The 19,996-nt window shown below is 50.8% G+C and overlaps 1 protein-coding gene across 1 annotated transcript in view; it reads left to right on the top strand.

Annotated features, from left to right (window-relative positions):
• LOC116952492 (zinc finger protein ZIC 4-like) overlaps positions 1 to 19,657 on the top strand; it is a 39,729-nt gene extending 20,072 nt beyond the window's left edge. The window contains exon 2 of the mRNA XM_032971883.2: positions 7,497 to 19,657. Within this exon, the coding sequence (XP_032827774.2) occupies positions 7,497 to 8,023 (527 nt within the window). The 3' untranslated portion in view covers positions 8,024 to 19,657. The remainder of the gene's footprint in view (positions 1 to 7,496) is intronic.
• The last annotated feature ends 339 nt before the right edge of the window (positions 19,658 to 19,996 follow it).

Below are 19,996 nucleotides of genomic sequence, written 5' to 3'. Positions count from 1 at the left end.
CGGACAGAAAATCAATATTCGTTACCACCAACAACACCAACAACATCTCAATCAGGCCTTTTACGCATATGTGTGTGTGTGCGCGCGCGCGCGTGGGGAGCGGTGGTGCAGTGGTTAGCGCACTGCGCTTCGAATCCGGCGACGCGTGGTCGAATCCTGCTCACCAACAATGACAGCGGCGGTTATTTTAATCGGGCATGGGCCTCCCCTAGGTCGACTCAGCCTCAAATGAGTACCTGGTGCGGTGTGTAAGCAACTCGGCAGACGAAGGCGTGCCGGGCGTGGTGCTGGCCACCGCGCCCTCGTGTGACGTGCCCGTCTTCATTATGCGTTCGCTCACAGCACTTGCCCCAAAAAGTCTACGAAGGCTATACGGGGCATCTTTGTCTTTTGTGTGCGTGTGTGCACGTGTCTGTATGGAGCGGCGGAGGTGGGGGGGGTGCAGTGGTTAGCGCACCACTCTACGGACACAGGGACCTAGATTCGATTGGCGGTCACGGCTAACGTCAGTGGCGGCTGATATCTGAACCTGTGCCGAGCCTCGCCTAACCGGGGTCGACTCCCCTTTAAATCAGTACCCGGTGCAGTGTGTAAGGACCAGCAATAGAGAGAGAGAAAGGTGGGTGGGTAGCAGGTCTCGCCGCCTGACCCCGTCGTGCACCGTGCCGGTCTTAATAGGCGCTCGCTAACAGCACTTATACCAACAGTGGGTTCAAGGCTATATGGGGGATCTTTGTCTTTTGTTGTATGTATCTTTGTGTACACGTGTTTCTGTGTATATATGTGCATGCGTGTGTGGGGAGCGGTGGTGTAGTGGTTTAGCGCGCTGTGCTACGAACCTGGCCACCCGAGTTCGATTCCCGCTCACGGGCAACACCGGTGACGATTATCTGAACCGGTCCTGGGCCTCCCCTAGGTCGACTCAGCCTCAAATGAGTACCTGGTGCGATGTGTAAACATCGCCACTAGGAAAACAAAGGCGGCCGGGCGTGGTATTGGTGTTGGCCACCCACCCCCTTGTGGCGTGCCGTCTTTAATAGGCGCACGCAAACAGCACTTGCCCCGACAGTCTGTTGAGGCTATACGGGCGGTCTTTGTCTTGTGTGTCACGGGCAGCGAATCGTACCCACCCATCCTGACTTCGGTTCTCCGGGCCACGGCTAACACCAGTGGCCAGTTGCGTTCGAACTTCTCGTCCCGGACCTACCCTAGGTCGACTCAGCCTTAAATGGGTTCCTTGGTGCAGCGTGTGTTTGTAAACATTAGCACTGGTGTAGAGACAACAACAACAACAACAACGGAGAGTCGGAACCAGTCGTGGTACCAATCCACACGATAGGACCCCGCAGCCTTAACAGGTGCTCGCTAACAGCTCTACTCCTGCCCCCCCCCCCCCCCCCAACACACGTGGTAAGTACGAGACGGCGTGCACGCGTTCGACGCGCGCGTCTTTTTATTTGTTTAATCCGAGAGCAGTTCGGCCGGCCTCGGCGCGCCCATCCGAGTCTCGATAGAGGGAGTCCTCGGTCGCTAAACAACCCCCCGGATCATCCCGCCGCGGCTCGTGATGGATAATTAAGCAAATAAATAATGGCGACATTCGGCTCTACGCGTTTTTGTAAGAAAATAATAATTTATAATGACAAAACATATATATGTGAATACAACTATTTAAAAAAAACTTGGTTTTTACTTACCGGCTAAGGCCCACTGAGCTATATAGCTCTTTTTCATGAACGATAGCTCAACGTAGTGGCTTATCGCGTGGAAATGTATAGCAGCCGAATACTCTAAACGCGTGTTGATTTCAAATGTGGAGGGAAAAACCGGAGGATCCTGAGAAAAATCCACACGACCACGTGCAGAGAGACACGCAAACTCCAAATATACAGCAGCAGGCGTCAGGGTCGGCATCGAACCCACGACCTCCTGTACACCAGGCGAGGTAGTTAACATCTCGCCACCGTGGTGCCCGATTTGGCTGTGAATGCCGCCGCAGTTGAATGAACGACTGGCAATCGTAGAGGGTACGAGTTCAAATCCTGGTCGGGGTGGGGGGTGGTGTCGACTCGACTCCATCAACAAAATCGAGCATCACCTTGTGGGCAAGTCGACAGCGGTTGTCGATTTCATTACAGTGTCCTCGCACCCGCCATAGGAACGTGGAATTTTCTCCCGGGCCTATGAACGGGATGTTGAGCACCAATGCCTCGATGTTCATTTCAGCGAGAAATCCCTTTGACTTGAAATACATAAATGCAGCCCATCGTCATGAAACAATAATATTGTATAGTAATATCTGCGAAATAATGTGAATGCCACTGCTGGATGAAGGCCTCCCCCACTCCTCGGCTTTATGAGGGTTGTCTTGACCATACTTCACCACACCGGTTAGTGCGGGTTGGTGGAACGCGTTGGGGTGGGGTTAGGGGGGGGGGGAGGTAGTAAGATGGATCATAACCGATTCAGATATCCCTCGCCGTAGCCGGAGTCAAACCCAAGAGTGTAGGTTCAGAGTGCAGTGCGTTAAGCACCGCGCAACTGCACCACGTAAAACCCGAACACAAGAGACAAAGATCCCTCGTGTAGCATTAACAGACTGTTGGGGCAAGTGCTGTTAGCGAGCACCTATGAAGGCCGGCGCGAGTTAGTACCGGTCATTAGTTGCGATTCTCACACACACCGCTCCAAGCTGGTGGCCAGAGGCTCATCGATCTCGAGGTCCGGTGGGCGACTTTCCCTCCGCTCGTGGGGGGCTGCTGCGCTGGAAGGTGGCCGCGTCGAGACGCTGCCGGACACGCGAGCGCGTTCAGTCTGTCACGCACGGAGTGGGGGGGGGGGAGGCGCACGGCGTCAAAATTGAAGGAGAAACAAACACACACGCTCGACACATTCGTCAATAACACCGTGGCCTCGACAAGGAGGCGTATAAATAGGCGACAACTCAGGCAATGGTCCTTTGTACGTGCAATTTCCTCTTAAGGTAACGGTGTTATTGACGAACGTGCTGGGATGTTGTTGTTGTTGTTTTGGTAATTGTGCTTTGTGCGCCACTCACTTGCTGACTGCCAAACAAGACGCAGCAGCGACAACAGCGGCGGGAATCACCAGAAAACTGGGAGCAAGGGACGATCGAGGCGAGGCATCTCGGCGATTACACACAGACAATGACAGGGGCGCCACGGTGGAGAGATGTTAACTACCTCGCGTGGTGTACAGGAGGTCGTGGGTTTGATCCTGATCCTGACGCCTGCTGCTGTATATTTGGAGTTTGCGTGTCTCTCTCTCTCTCTCCCCCGTGATCGCGTGGATTTTTCTTCGGGTCCTGCGGTTTTTGGCCTCCACATTTAGAATCAACGTCACGCGTTTAGAGTCTTTGGCTGTGATAAATTTGCACGTGATGATGATACGCCACTTCGTTGAGCTGTCATTTCCGGTAGCCGGGTCACTTCTGAATAAGAGCTATATTCCTCAGTGGGCCTTACGTGGTACACGACAAAAAGACAGTTTATAGTTTCAATAGTTTATCTCACATGAGCATCACTCCGCAACATTAACAACAATCACATCAACAACAACATCAACAACTCGTGAATTGATGTCACACCCTGGTGGTGTCACGTTGTAACGGAGTCACGTGTAACGTCCCCTCGAAGTCCAACGTTGTTCAAGTCCCACTAATATTTTTAATTAACGATTTAAATTAATTCGGCTGGTTTTTTTTTTGGGGGGGGGGCAAGGCAACTTCAGCATTTTTTAAAATTTATTTTTTAAAACGCCAGTTAAGAGAGAGGCGACCGTCTTGAGCAACAGCTTTCTTGCAATTGTAACGAAAGTCCCGTTGTATAAGCAGAACTCGATTCTGTATCTATACGTGTGTATAATTACTGTATATGTAGAATGAAAACAATGACACGCATTAGTCAATAACACCGTGGCCTTCTTGAAAGAAAAGCATCGTATCAGAGGTGACGTTTAGGGTAATGGTCATACTTCCTAGCGCATCAATGAATGGCCTTTTCCCGAAACGTCGCCTATTTTTATTTATTTTTATTTAAAGGCCACAGTGTGATTGACGAATGGGTTGAGCGTTATTAATTGTGCTTGTACACCGCAGGCAACGCGAAGTCACAAAACAACAAAGGCACGATAGCGTTGCTTCGTTGTTTTACAATTCACACACCGTGTCGATTTTAACAAAACAAAAAAAACATTTATGGCTGAGTCGACGTAAGGGTGGCCCAGGCGAGGTTCAAATATCTCTTCATGATGATGGTGCGTTTTAGCCAGGAAAAACAAAACAACGCACCATCTTCCCTCCAACCATAATAGCTGCTCGCTAACGACCGCCGTGCCTCAAATACACCATGTGTTGACGTGTCTTTTGTGGCGTGTGTCTGAACAATTGTGTTGCGTGTGTTTACGATTGTGTGTATGTCTGTGCACGATTCGGTGTGGCGCTCTGATTGTGTGGCTGCGTATGCTTGTGTGTGTGTGTTTGTATACGCTTGGGTACGTGTGTGGCTACGTTTTTGGGTGTCTGACAGTGTGATTGCCTGTACGGTTATGCGTGTGATTGTCTTCGTGCTGTATGTGTTTAATAGTATGATTGGGCATTTGGCTCTGTGCGTGTTATTGTGTGTGGCTTGTCTCATTGTGCGTCTCTGTGTGTGGTTGTGTGTCTGTATGTACAAGCGTGTGCTTTTGAGATTGTGTATTTGCGTGTGTGTGTGTGTCACAGTGTGTGATATTATATCACACGCATGCACATACAGACACGAGTTCGATTCCCGCTCACGGCCAACACCAGTGATGATTATTTGAACCAGTGGTGGGCCTCCCCTAGGTCGACTCAGTCTCGAATGAGTATTTAGCGCGGTGTGCAGTAGACATCACCACTGGGGGAGACAAAGGCGGTCGGGCGTGGTGTTGGCTACCCACCCCGTCGTGTGCCGTGTCGGCCTTCATAGGTGCTCGCTAACAGCACTTGTCCCTAGAGTCCGTTAAAGCTATACGGGGGATCTTTGTCTATGAGGCTACTCGCAGCACCTGCCCCAAAAGTCTCTGAAGGCTATACGGGGTATCTTTGTCTTTTACGTGACTCCGCGTGATTGCACGTGTGATTGTGGTAAATGGGTGTGTGTGTGTGTGGCTGATTGTGTGTGTGTCTGTTTGGGGATGTAGCGGTTAGCGCGCTGCGCTACGAACCTGGCGGCCACCCGGGTTCGATTCCCGCTCACGGCCAACACCGGTGGTGACGATTATCAGAACCGGTCCTGGGCCTCCCCTAGGTCGACTCAGCCTCAAATGAGTACCTGGTGCGATGCGTAAACATCGCCACGAGGGAGACAAAGGCGGCCGGGCGTGGTGTTGGCCACCCAACCCCTCGTGTGCCGTGCCGGCCTTCATAGGTGCTCGCTAACAGCACTTGCCCCTACAGTCTGTTACAGGCTACACGGGGGATATTTGTCTTTGTTCATGTGCTTATTTGACGGCGTAAAGGTCAACTCGTTGCGATACGAACCCAACACTTTCAAATTAAACATTCGTTACACATTTTTTTGGGTTACCACCACTTGCTATGAACCGCTTAATGTATTTAAGTACCGTAATAATTACGATACGTGTGTGTGTGGTTGGTTGGTTGGGGGTGACGTTTGGGAGCGGTGCAGTGGATCAGTTTGAACCCCGGCGAGCCGAGTTCGATCCCTGGTCACAGCTAACATCAGTGGCGACTAACTGTTATTGCCGTGTATAAATATCAGGACGGGGGAGACAAAGGCGGCCGGGTGTGGTTCTGGTCACGCTAGCCAGTCGTGCGCCTATTCTGGCATTAGGCAGAGAGGCTCGTTAACAGCGCTTGCCCGAATAGCCTTTTGAAGGCTACACGGGAGATCTTTGCCTTTGTATAGGTGTGTCAACGTTAAATTGTATGTGTGTATCTATTTGTGCATAGCTGTGCAGGTGCGTGTGTGTGATTGTGTACGTGGCTGTGTATGTGTATTTGTGTGTGTGTGATTGTGGTGGCTTTTTGTATTTGTGTATAGTTGTGTAGATGTGTGTGTGTGTGATTGTGTACGCGGCTGTGTGGTTATATGTCTCGTTGTGGATGCGTGCGGGCGATTGTACGATTATGTGGGTTCGTGTCTGTTTTTGTGTGATTGTGGGTACATTATTGGGTGATTTCATGTGTGACTCTGTGATTGTGTGACTGTATTTGTAATGGGTCTGTGTGTGTGATACCGTGGGTGTGTGTGTTCACGGAAAACACCAGTGACGATTATCTGAACCGGTCCTGGGCCTCCCCTAGGTCGACTCAGCCTCAAATGAGTACCTGGTGCGATGTGTGAACATCGCCGCTAGGGAGACAAAGGCGGCCGGGTGTACCGTGCCGGCCTTTACAGGTGCTCGCTAACAGCACTTGCCCCTACAGTCTGTTACAGGCTACACGGGAGATCTTTGTCTTTAATTGTATGATCTTCTATGTCGGTATGTAATTGTCTGTGTAGGTGTGTGGATGCTTTGTGCATGCATGTCCATCGGTACAACTGCAGCGAGTCACATGCTCATATTAATTGGAGTTGTAATGCGATATTACACATACTATGAGTGTCTATCTTTTAGAATTGTCTATATTCTACGGTATGCTATGCTCCCCCCCCCACCCCCCCCCCCCCCTTAAAGTTCTATACAGTAATGCATTGGCTTCCTTTAAAGGAAAACAATATATATGATAGGTGACATTTCGGGCAAAGAGCATTCTTCAAAGCACGCGTCCTCTGCATTTGCGTGCTAAGAAGGGCAATGGTTATAATCTTTTCCTTTCAAGGCCACACGTTGATGTTGTTGTTATTGACGAACGCGTTGAGTGCCGTTGTTGTTGACTGTACCTTTGCACCGCTGCCAAAGCACCACCACCACCACCACAATTCGTGGCAGTGCGAGCTCGGTTTGCTTGATGCCCTGAACGCCGCCAAATTGGTCGGCGCTTCGTTGAGAGGAAGTAAGGAGAGGAGAGACGTCACAATCGTCGCAGACTGACGATGCATGGGTTGGCCCAGTGACGTCACAATCGATTGTGCACAGGCGGTGCAACTGCACAGGTGGGGCCACGTGGCCCCCCACGCTTTCAACACCTAGCCCTCCCTCACCTCCCTCCCTCACCTCTCTCACCTCCCTCCTTCCCTCACCTCCCTCACCTCCCTCCCTCACCTCCCTCACCTCCCTCACCTCCCTCACCTCCCTCACCTCCCTCCCTCACCTCCCTTCCTCACCTCTCTCACCTCCCTCACCTCCCTCACCTCCCTCACCTCCCTCCCTCACCTCCCTCCCTCACCTCCCTCCCTCACCTCCCTTCCTCACCTCCCTCACCTCCCTCACCTCCTTCACCTCCCTCCCTCACCTCCCTCACCTCCCTCCCTCACCTCCCTCCCTCACCACCCTCCCTCACCTCCCCGTGCACCCCCCGCCCGCCCCCCCCGCCCCCACCGACGCAGGCGAGAAGCCGTTCAAGTGCGAGGTGGAGGGCTGCGACCGCCGCTTCGCCAACAGCAGCGACCGCAAGAAGCACATGCACGTGCACACGTCGGACAAGCCCTACCTGTGCCGTGTGCGCGGCTGCGGCAAGTCGTACACGCACCCCAGCTCGCTGCGCAAGCACATGAAGGTTCACTGCCGGCCCTCGGGACACTGCAGCGACACGGAGCCCTCCAGTCCTCCCAAGGGCACGTCTGGTGGCGGCGGTGGCGATGGTGGTGGTGGTGGTGGTGGCGGTGGCCGTAACCACCACCACCACCACCAAGACCATCAGCAGCAGCAGCACTCGCTGCTTGGGCGAGTGCTGCACGCGCACAAGCAGCAGGAGCTGAGTCTCCAGCGCCAGCTGCATTCGCTGGCGCAACCGCAGCCCCAGCACGCTGCTCGTGCCGCTAACATGAATGAGTGGTACGTGTGTCAGAGCGCCGGAGGTGGGGTCGGGTCGCCGTCTCCACGGCAGCCTTCGTCTTCACCGGACCTTCAGTGAAGGCCCCACCCCCCACCCCCCACGTACTACCAACACAGCCGCCCCTCCCCCCAACCCACACACACACCTACACACACCCACCCACACATACCCACACACACTCACACCCACACACATCCACACACACTCACACACACTCACACACACTCACACACACCCACATACACACACACCCACACACACTCAAACACACTCACACACCCACATACACACACACACCCACCCACACACATCCACACACATCCACACACACCCACACACATCCACACACACCAACACATCCACATACACACACACACCCACACACACTCACACACATCCACACACCCTCACACACACACACCCACACCCACACACACCCACACACACTCACACACTGACACACACTCACATACTGACACACACTCACACACACCCCCACACACACATCCACACACACATCCACACACACATCCACACACACCTACACACACTCACACATACCCACACACACTCACACCCACACACATCCACACACACTCACACACACTCACACACACTCACATACACACACACACCCACACACACCCACACACACTCACACACACCCCCACACACACATCCACACACACATCCACACACACATCCACACACACTCACACACACACACACACCCACACACACACATCCACACACACATCCACACACACACTCACACACACCCACACACATTCACATCCACACACACTCACACACTCACACACACCCACACACACTCACACATCCACACAAACCCACACACACTTACACACACACACACCCACACAAACACACCCACACCCACACACCCTCACACACACAAACACACCCACACCCACACACCCACCCACACACACCCACACACACGCATCCACACACACTCACACACACTGACACACACTCACACACACACATCCACACACACTCACACACACTGACACACACACACATCCACACACACTGACACACACTGACACACACACACTCACACAAACCCACACACATTCACACACCCACACACACTCACACACACACACATCCACACACACCACACGCACACTCACACACACTCACACACACTCACACACACACATCCACACACACCCACACACACCCACACACACTCACACACACCCACACAAACTCACACACACATATCCGCACACACTCACACACAACCACACACATTCACACACTCACACACACACATCCACACACACACCCACACATCCACACACACACACCCACACACAGACACAACCACACAGACACACCCACACACACCCACACACACCCACCCACACACCCACACACACATCCACATACAGACACACCAACTCACACACACCCACACACACAGACACACCCACACACACCCACAGACAGACACCCACACACACACCCACCCACCCACCCAAACACAGACACACCCACACACAGACACACCCACACACAGACACACCCACACAAAGACACAACCGCATACAGACACACACACACATACCCACACACAGACACACCCACACGCAGACACACACACACAGACACACACACCCACACACAGACACACCCACACGCAGACCCACACGCAGAGACACACACACAGACACACACACAGACACACCCACACACAGACTCACACACACCCCTGCGCCCCACCTCTCCCACACTCACCACGACTGCTCCACTGAACTGAAGCTCCGCACGAATCATTAAAACAGAAACCCCGACCGCTTCAGTGTCGCGGCAACGATCGTCTGTGGTGGTGGTGGTGGTGCTGTGATGGTCGGTTTGGTGGGGTTCGGGTTATATTTATTTTGCTGGTTCATTGCTTTGTTTCGTTTCGGGGCGAAGTACATTGACAATTGAAGACTGTCTCGTTAAGAAGCGGGCTGCTTGGTTGATTAGACGGTAGGCTGCTGAGTTATTTGGTTGACAAATCGGTTGGCCGTAATGGCTGGTTGGTTGATTCATTGTCTGCCGCTAAACTGACTCACTGGTTTGTTTGACTGGTTGGGATGGTGAACAGACTACAGGCTGGATGGCTGGTTAGCTTATAGTGTCGTTGGTTGGCTGTGCGCGTTTGGCTGTTTGGTTGGTTGCCTGACTGATTGACTGGCAGGCCGGCTGGCTGCTTGACTGTCCGCTTGGCACCGCTGTGTGGACGTGTGGCTGCTTTATTGGCGAGTCGGCGAGTTAGTTTGGTTGGTGGAGGGCGTAAGAGGAGGTGGAGATACAGAGCGAGAGAGAGAGAGAACGATGAGCTGGAGGAATGTGCGGGACCAGTACGCATCATCACCACCATCACTACCATCATCATCACCATCATCATCATCATCGATCCGTGTGTTTGACATCACTAAACGGCGGCGGCGTAGGAAGTGCACGGTGCCCCTCCGTCCGCCCGCCCGCCACCTCGCTCGTGAATTCATTAATTTCGTTCATTGTACCCCCTCCCCCCACTCGTGAATTCATTAATTTCGTTCCTCGAGCCCCCCGCGCGTTGCCATTGGGGAGTGGAGTAGAACAAAAAAATCCCCACAACAACGTCGATGTGTGGGGGTCGCCCACACCTGAGCGATCAGTTGAGCGACTGTGGTTGCATGCAACTGCATTGCGCCATGAGTAATAGCATCAATAAATGTTCAATTTATTGATGCTAGTACATGGCATCATGTAACAGCAGCAGTAGCCAGGCGGTGAAACCGGCGTGACCAACTATTTCCCAAGCTCTGCTGTCCTCTACATACACACACACATATACAATGTGTTCACCCATTAAACGAGTGTTTATACATATGAGAATGAAGCCGGAACACCTTGCGTGCGATAGGGCAACCAACTCTATCCCACACAGAGGGGAGAGATGGAGAGTAGTCTGCACATCGCTGCACCGCCTCCTCCTGGCGAGCCAGGGTACAGCACCTCGTCGACGCCCCAACATGAAGGGGGATGAGATGGGATGGGGGGGGGATCACAACATTTTTATTGCGGTGATCCACAAATCCTCCACTGCTTCACCTAGCGCTGGATTGCAAGCCACGTGCATCACAGCCACTACCGCCCAGCAAGATTGGCACGTCTCCGCGGCCGGTTGCGAGCGACTTGCGCGGCCGGTTGCGAGCGACTTGCGCGACCAGTTGCGAGCGACTTGCGCGAGCGGTTAACAGACTCAGCTTTCAAGCATCGATGCGCCCGGCGAATTGGCTGCAAATGCGCCTGACACTCTCGATTTGTCGTTACGCAATCCTGAACGTCGCCGTTTAAATGTCCTTGTTGCGCAACTGTTCGCTCGGACGTGGGCAAAGCAGTTCGGCGGGCGACGATTGATTGAGTTGCGTGATTTCAAAAAGAGGTGATTTAAGATGCGCGTTGCCGAATCGCTCTGGGGGGGGTTTGGGACCCGGCGTAATGAACAGGTGTGAGCGTGTTTACATCTGCATCTATAAATAGTGTAACTATTTCACGTTCGTGAACACGTGTGTGTGTGTGCGTGCGTGTGTGTGAATGTATAGCATTGCAACGGACGTGATTTTGTCTTCTAAAATTCATCTTCGCGACTTTAAATATTGACCGAGCACATGTGTACATAATACTGTAATGCTGTGGTGTGATTTCACGAAAAGAAACTAAAAGAGTGGGTTAAAAAAACAAACTCAAACACATTCTTCAATAACACTGTGTGACCTTACAATCAATGAAACATATAATTGGCGACGTTTCGGGTAATGGCCCTGCTTCATAGCACGTCAAAGGAGAGTCAGCAGAGACACAGAGTGAACGACGCAAGTTGGAGACAGCACTTGATTAATATCACAATTATTTTTACGTATTTTTTTTCTCCCGATTAAATAGGCAATATGCGAATAGCTACCGGAATCGTAGCTATTAGGTGATAGACAACCTGCTCAGTAATCGCGAAAGCGTGACGGCTGAAGAAACCCTTTTACATGAAAAATGTTTAATTATAAAATGTTGGTGACACGGTGATATTGATGAACGTGTGTTGAGTTGTTGTTGTTGTTAATTGCTCGTTGCGCTGTGCACTACTGCCAGCAGCAGCATCACCGACATTTGTTTTGGTTTGATAAAATAGAGAGTTCGATTGCCAGCCTTTCTTTAAACGTATTGCGACAGACCCCCACCCTACCCACCCCCCCCCCCCCCCCCCCCCCCATTTGAATCGGTTCGGTTTCTAAACCGCAAGTAAATGAACTTAGCAGCGACCAACACTCCCACGTGACCGCACTTTTCAGCAAGGATGACGGTCAACATTGGCCGTGTGGTCTATCCACTGCTGGATGAAGGGGCCTCTCAGGCGACGCAAACGTTGATTCGTCTCGGCGCACGCGCGCGAACTTAGCGCTGCATCATCGCCTGGAAAGGGCGCGCTACGTTCCGTGTTTAGCCTCGGACCGCCGACCATCGCCCGCTGTTACGGGACGCGTCGTGCCCGCGTCCACTTGGCAGAATGAGAATAAGGTGTCTTTCCAGAGTACAGCTCATTGAGAGCATCATCATCGTCATCGTAACGGTCCATGGGCGAGATAGTCCGTAGGTGTCCTACTGCACATATCGTCATTTGTCTGCATCCTTTCTCCGTCTCGTGCCAATATGCTCAAAAGTAGCGGCCACATCTTTCTGGCACCAATCCCTTACTTCGTCGTCAAGCCATTCTCTGTAAGGTCTTACTCTCGTTCCCGTTGCTTCCATTGTGGCGAACAACTACACACTTTACATTTTCCTGTTGTCCATCCTATATTGAGCGAAGCAGTTATTTTTCAAGGGGGGGGGGGGGGGGGTGGTGGTCACTCGCTCGGCCGGCAGACAACACCAAAGCATTCCGCAATTATACACCCACCAACACACACTACTCGCTGGCCTACTCACACACTTACTCACCCATACACTCACTCACACGCTCACTCACTCACCCACACACTCATTCACTCGCTCGTCCACTCACTCACTCACCCAATTACACACTCGTCCACTCACACACAAACTCACTCATTCACTCATCCACCCACTCAACCAATCACCCACCCACACTTCTAAATATAACCTCACCCACGCACTTCAGGACCTGAATCAGAAGTTTATTTCCCAAGCAAAGCCTGTTGACCTAAGAAATAGATATTTCTTAAGTGCGACTCGATTGGCAGACAACATCATTTTATTCAAGCCAATATGATGTCTCTAATTTGCGCGCGTCCCTCCAATTAATTGCCTGCTCTTCTGTCCCAGCATGCACCTCTCCCCCATGGGTCTCACTCACGTGCACTTCTCACTTCTTTGTTCCGTTTTCGCTTTTGCGAGTGTCTTGGTGTTTCTGGCCCACGTGTCATACATATATCACGCGATTACATATGTACACGGTAAGTGCTCGCTTAACGCGTGTTCACACAACACGGTTCTTGCATTAGGGAACACTTTTCGCACAACGACCCCCGTGAAAACGCGGAACCGCGCACCGTTATAGCGCGATCTATGAGCGGTCGACAAAGAACTACTTTCTTGAGCTGTGCGGCTGAGCGGTACGATACAATACGCGGACTGATACAGTAACGCGGCGGTTTACCCTCCGTTATTTGTCCCGCGTACAGCGTATATCTCGCCAAACTCTGACGTTACCTTATTTATGGGGATATTGTTCCCACTGAACGGGGCACTTTTTTGGATCGCATCTACCGCGACTTAATTAAATCGCAATCCAAACTCCGACTCAATCTGAACTCTTTATTGATATTATTATAGTCGTGCGCCGCTGTGGGAAAATTTACCAATAAACGTCCATGTTTAGGAATATTTTCTACATATTACGAATCTATGTTTTGTACTTATAAATCGTTAAGCTAACTGGCTGTACATGTCTCAAAGGCCAAATGATAAATTATCAACAATTATTTTCGCCTTGCGCAAAATAACAAAACCTGAACAAACATCCTTCAATAGCACTGCTTTTAAAGTTAAAAAACCTATTATATGCGACGTTTCGGGCAATGGCCCTTGTTCACGAATGGTTGATTACCATAACATTGTGTTTAGTCTACCGTATACAGTAATTAATTAGCGGTTAAATTAATGAACACACAATGCTGGTCTGAATTTTTTTTATCAACACGGCAATCAGAGCTGGCTTCAGGTCACCGTAAGTGCGGTAATGGGAGAGTTAGATGAGCGGGTCATAATTTCATTTTGAAGATGGACGTCTGTGAAAAAGAGCTTCATGGCTCATCGGATTCCTCCAGTATAATTATTTCTGATTCTAAGGTCCTGTTCGGCGTTAACTCAGCCCAACATTCACCTGAGTGGTCACCCTCCAACTTCGTGGTTCAAGTCAACAGTGATGTCTCATGGATAGACTCGCCCTCGCCATAGGAATGTGGACTTTCCCCCCCACTGGCGAAGCCACCGCCTGGACGCTCATTTTGAGCGAGGGGATTACGTTGACTTTGGACGGATTGCGTCCGAGTCGCAATATTTGTTCCACCAGCAAAGCCAATATTTGCACAGAATGCTTTACGGTGGCGTGGGTTGATCTGTCGATTGGTATCGATGACGAATGCTAACGGCACACGTATCCAATCACGGCTGTCAGATTCGATCATTTTCAACGGATGCAAAGTGTTCGGCACGTGGTTTTCCGAGGCTATATATTCATTTTACACCGTTTAAGCGAAACGAAAAAGAAAAACACACGAGGCATGGAAAGGAGACACAATAGAAGCGAAGCGGTGAAAACGACAACGCAGATCGGGGGTGGTGGCGTGGGAGGGGGGTTAATCGTATCTAGACAACGAATCGAGAGGTTGAGTTGTGGACTTGATGAATTCCCTCTGACGCTGTTGTGAGCGTGATCTCAACTTAGCGCGAGTTCCAGCCCAGAAATCCCCCCCCGCCCCCTCCATCACTCTCCCCACCTCCTCTACGATCTTTGACCTCAATATCTCAGCTCTTCACTTCCGCGTCCTTCTAAAACTCCCGCAACGCCCTCTCTCATCGCCTCCCCCCCGTCATCACTCCACACCACTTACATCACCCCCACACCACTCCCCTCTTCTCATAGCTACACATCACACCCTCCCCATCACTCCACACCACTCTCTCTTCTCAACACTGAACACCAACCACTCCTTCCCCCAATCACTCCACACCACTCCCCCCGTACACATCCACTCCGCCACACCCACCTGGTCCAACCATGTCACAGTCATCCCATCACCAACCCACGTGTCCCCATCACTCCAAACCTCCCCATCGCTCCCCCTCTCTCCATCACTTTAAAGTTTAAACACGAGGCAGCGTCGTCACGATTGTGAGACAACCAATCACGTGCAAGCGAATGCACAAGCACGTGGCGAAACACGTGCTGACAAATCACGGAGTAGATCGACGCGAGGACGTCGACGCTGCCTCTTAGCCGAGCAACTGCTTGCAACTCATTATGAGACCTCCTTTGCCAGTAACAAGATATAGTAATAGGTTTTTTACCCTTTTAGCTGGCACAAAAACTGACACCTTTATACAAGGGATCATGTTTGCAATAACCACAACACAAGCAGTCAAAAATCTCAAACAAAAATAAACAACTCTGATAATGATATGCACTGTCCTTGAATTTGATGTGTCATCTGGTCCAACACCAGTGGAGACTAGGCTCTAAGAAAAGCCGTCTCGGGTGTGGACCAATCAAATTCAAGGACAGTGCATATCATTATCAGAGTTGTTTATTTTTGTTTGCATTTTCGACTGCTTGTGTTGTGGTTACTGCAAACATGATCCCTTGTATAAAGGTGTCAGTTTTTGTGCCAGCTAAAAGGGTAAAAAAAAACCTATTACTATATCTTGCAACTCGTTGCGGACGTCGACACAAGCGCGATTTCAGTTGCACGCAACCGAAAGTTGCGCGACCCATCGCTCAGGTGTTGCACCACGGCGGCAGCGTCGCCCCTCCACTTCACCCCCTTCACCACCCCGCATGGCCGAATTCCTCGCCGCTTCCCGCCAGGTGAACCAGCGACGCGCGTTCGTACAGGCTACGCCTTTGCTGGTGAGACACCGAACAGTCGAAACCGGGCCAGGGATAACCAATAGCCCCTTGAAAACAAACACCGCTGGGAGGACGTTGGTATGATAATGAATCTTAACGAGTTTTGTTTTTTTAGTAACTTGGTTCTCGTTTGTATTGTTTTAGACTTGTATCCGTTGCATGCTTTTTGGCCTACACGTTACGTCGAACTGAGCCTGCATATTATTTCCATGTTATTTAAACAATTCGAAACAAAACCGGAGCAATGAGATGGGCTCGTGTGCGGCTGCTATAGGGTAAGCGTGGGCTTTCCGTGTGCTGTGTAGAAGAAGAAGGGCCATTGCCCGAAACGTCGACTATAGTTTTCTTTTTTTAAGGCCGCATTGTTATTGAAGAATGTGTTGGGTTTGTTTGCTGGTCGTGCACCACTGTCAATGAACGCAGCAGCAGCATCGCCACCAAATGTATTTGTTTAATTTACACTCGGGTAAAGAGGTTGAAGTTAACGTCTTCATCCAGCAGTGGATTGACAAACGACTAAGTTATATTATTTAATACCCATCAGGCATCTCATGTTTGTCATTGTATATCACTGCCAAAGCAGTCTCCTGATTTTTTTTGTCTAAGGCTATTTCATGTTTACAAAATCCCATCTCGATCCTGAATTCCAAGCCATTTATTTACATCATGCATCCCATCCTTAAAATACACATATATATACACCTCGAATAATCCCTGTAATTTTCTTCTAAGTTGTGATATCGTGGGATTGTATCCATTCAGAACCATCATAACGTCCCGCGGAAGCAGCTAAGACAGAACTACTGCCGAGATCCATCCATGTGGTATATATATATTGTTCACACACGAGCATGGGCACACTTTCGCACACGCTCTGCTACAGAAAAACAAATATTAGTCGCATCCCATATTTTCAAAGTGTTAGCCTACTTAAGTGGCACAACACACATTAAAAGATCTTCATCATCGTGTTGTCTATGGTGACCTAGACCATCGAATGGTCTAGGTCGTGATTTGTGGGTCTCTAACCTCACATAGGTACTCCCATAAGGCTCACGGAGGTCCGTAGACTCACAGAGACGCCCGCAGGCTCGCACTGATACCCACAGACTAAGACAGAAGAGGGAGATACCCAGAGAAATAAATCCTGTCGGTATCCCACGTTCCGTTCTTAAGGTGGTCTCTTCCCGTTCACCCGTCGGCGTTCGCTCACGTGGAGGCCACTCCAATCAATGCCTTGGTCACGGTAGCCAGCCCGATGTCGGCAAACGCGCGTGAGATCTCTCCGTATCGTCACCGTTTGATGCTACAGCCCGATGCGAATCCACAATCTTTCAGTATTGGCGACCGAAATATACCGTTGGTGTCTCAGCCACCGGGGCGCTCTATCCTAAATGTTGTACTGTACTGACCGAACCCCTCCTCGCCCCCCCCCCCCAGTCATTGCCGTGTATGGGAAGTGCCGCGCGCGACGCGTGCATAGCCCATTGTGTCGGGTCGGGCGTGGCTGCATCCGATTGGTTGGTTCGGAGACATCGAGACGAATGTCCACGTTACCATGGCGAATTCGATGGCTGACCAACCGTGGCTTTAAAAGGGAACTACTTTTTTATTGTTGTTGCTCCGCCTCTACGCTTTCCCGGCTGAAATTAATTGTAACGCAGCTGCCTTACAAAACGGACTACTTCTTTGACATCGGCGTACGTCTTTCTCCTCGTGCGTCCCACGGTGTTGTTGGTCCAAACCTGCGCTGTAGGATTACAGATTTAGTTTGGGGCTTGTGGGTCATACATCGGCAATTGCCAAACTTGAAGATACAACAATGAATTGATTGAACGCGATGAATACATGCGCGGGTGCGAGTGAGTGGGGGTTGGGAGGGGGGTCAGGATCGGGAGGGGTGATTAAAACAATAACGGTATTCAGTAATCCGTGGCTGATGTATTTTGTAAACCTCTCCTCGATCGACTAAAATTGTAACAATAAAAAAAACTCCACGCCGCGCTCAGCGTGGTGAGGTGGTTGGCGTAACGTTTGAGACACGCGAACCGTGTAATGAATAATACCCATAATAGGTGCTCGCATACATCGCACGGTACTTCACGTTCGTCCACCAAGCATGCTGTGAATGCAGCCTCGAAAACCATGTCAAGAGTGCGCGCGCGCGTGTGTGCCACCCATGTGCCCGCGCGCGTGTGCGCACGTGCCCGCGCGCGTGAACATGTGTGTGCACGTGTGCCGCGTACGTGTCCACGTGTGTGCGCGCGCCCGTGTGTGCACGCGTGTGTGTATGTGTGCGTTACACGTGTGTGTGTGTGTGTGCCACACGCACGCGATTATATTTGGTAAATTACAGCGGGCGTTTTTTGACAGTAAAAATAAAACGGCGCCTTTGATAAAATGTAACTAACCACTGCAGCAAAGACAATAACAACAGCGAAACGACAAGAGCACACACCCACTCGAATGACAGCAACACCAACAATAACCTCGTAATTTGCACTCTCCCCTACGCGTACTCACCCATGTGCAAAGGCGTACACGGTATAGGTGTGCATGTCAGTCGATAGCATACGTGCAGGTGCGTGTGTGTGTTGTACATGTGTTTTCCACGTGTGTTAGTAACAAGGATAGCGACAATTGTGATCCACGTGTCTCAACTTATTCCTCATCCTGCATGCAAGAACGCGTGTATATGTACTCACACGCGCGCGCGTGTGTCTGTGTGTGTGCGTCCTTGGGTGTAACGGGGAGCGCTGGTGTAGCGGTTAGCGCAACGCTGCGCTAACGAACCCCGGCGAACCGAGTTCGATTCCCGCTCACTGCCAACGCCAGTGACGAGTATCTGAATTGGTTCCGGGCCTCCTCTAGGTCGACTCAGCCTCAAATGAGTACCTGGTGCGGTGTGTAAACATCGCCACTGGGGAGACAAAGGCGGTCGGGCGTAGCGCTGGCCACCCACCCCCTCGTGTGCCGTGCCAGCCTTCGTACGTGCTCGCTAACAGCACTTGCCTCAACAGTCCGTTAAGGTTATACGGGGGATCTTTGTCTTTAATGTTGACACCTCCCCCACTCGAAACCTCCCACCCCAACATTCGAACGGATCTCAGAATAGGACATTTACAAATGCATATGTATACACTAGGCGGTGGTCTGTATCGGAATCGGTTGTGTACATGTATAGAATTCTAAATGTGCGTGTGTCTCATTTGTTATCGCGGCTTTCTCGTTGCTTGCGGGTGTTTCTTGGCATGCGTATATTTGTATAAATTTGTTCTGCTCATCGATTGGAACAAATAAAAAAAGGGGTCTTGTGTGTACTTTTTTACATTATTTATTTCGGACACGACATATATATAAAACAAAAAAACTTACAAACAACAACTAGAACGTTCAAGCCTTTGTATTGGGTTTTTTTTTTGTACGGGAAAACCAAAGAGGTGTTCTGTATTATAAACGAGAGGGGGAAAAAAAAAACCACGTGGGGTATAGATTTGTAATTGATGTGCAACTGAATTGTGCCGTTCTGTTTAGCTAAATAAATGAGACGCCTCTTAAACGTACACATTATACAAGTGTGGTTATTATTTGCTTCTGCGGTGCGTCTGTGTCAGTAGAAACTACGTGCAGAAGACAAAGATTCCCCACCCGGCGTGTAGCCTTGACAGACTGCTGGGGCAAGTACAGTTAGCGAGTAGCACCACCTACGAAGGGGGTGGGTGGCTAGCACCATACCCGGTCACTTTTGTATCTAGAGTTGGTGATGTTTACACACCGCACCAGGTACTCATTTGAGTCAGAGCCGACCAAGGGGAGGCCCAAGACCGGTTCGGATAATCGTCTCTGGTGATGTTGGCCGTGAGCGGGAATCGAACTCGGGTCACTGGGTTCGTAGCGCAGCG

The sequence above is a fragment of the Petromyzon marinus genome, chromosome 47 (genome assembly GCF_048934315.1).
Source record: "Petromyzon marinus isolate PM22_M1 ecotype Great Lakes invasive population chromosome 47, UKy_Petmar_22M1.pri1.0, whole genome shotgun sequence".
Classification (NCBI taxonomy): domain Eukaryota; kingdom Metazoa; phylum Chordata; class Hyperoartia; order Petromyzontiformes; family Petromyzontidae; genus Petromyzon; species Petromyzon marinus.
Note: the sequence above shows the minus strand (reverse complement) of the source record. Positions and strands in the feature narration are given on the sequence as shown.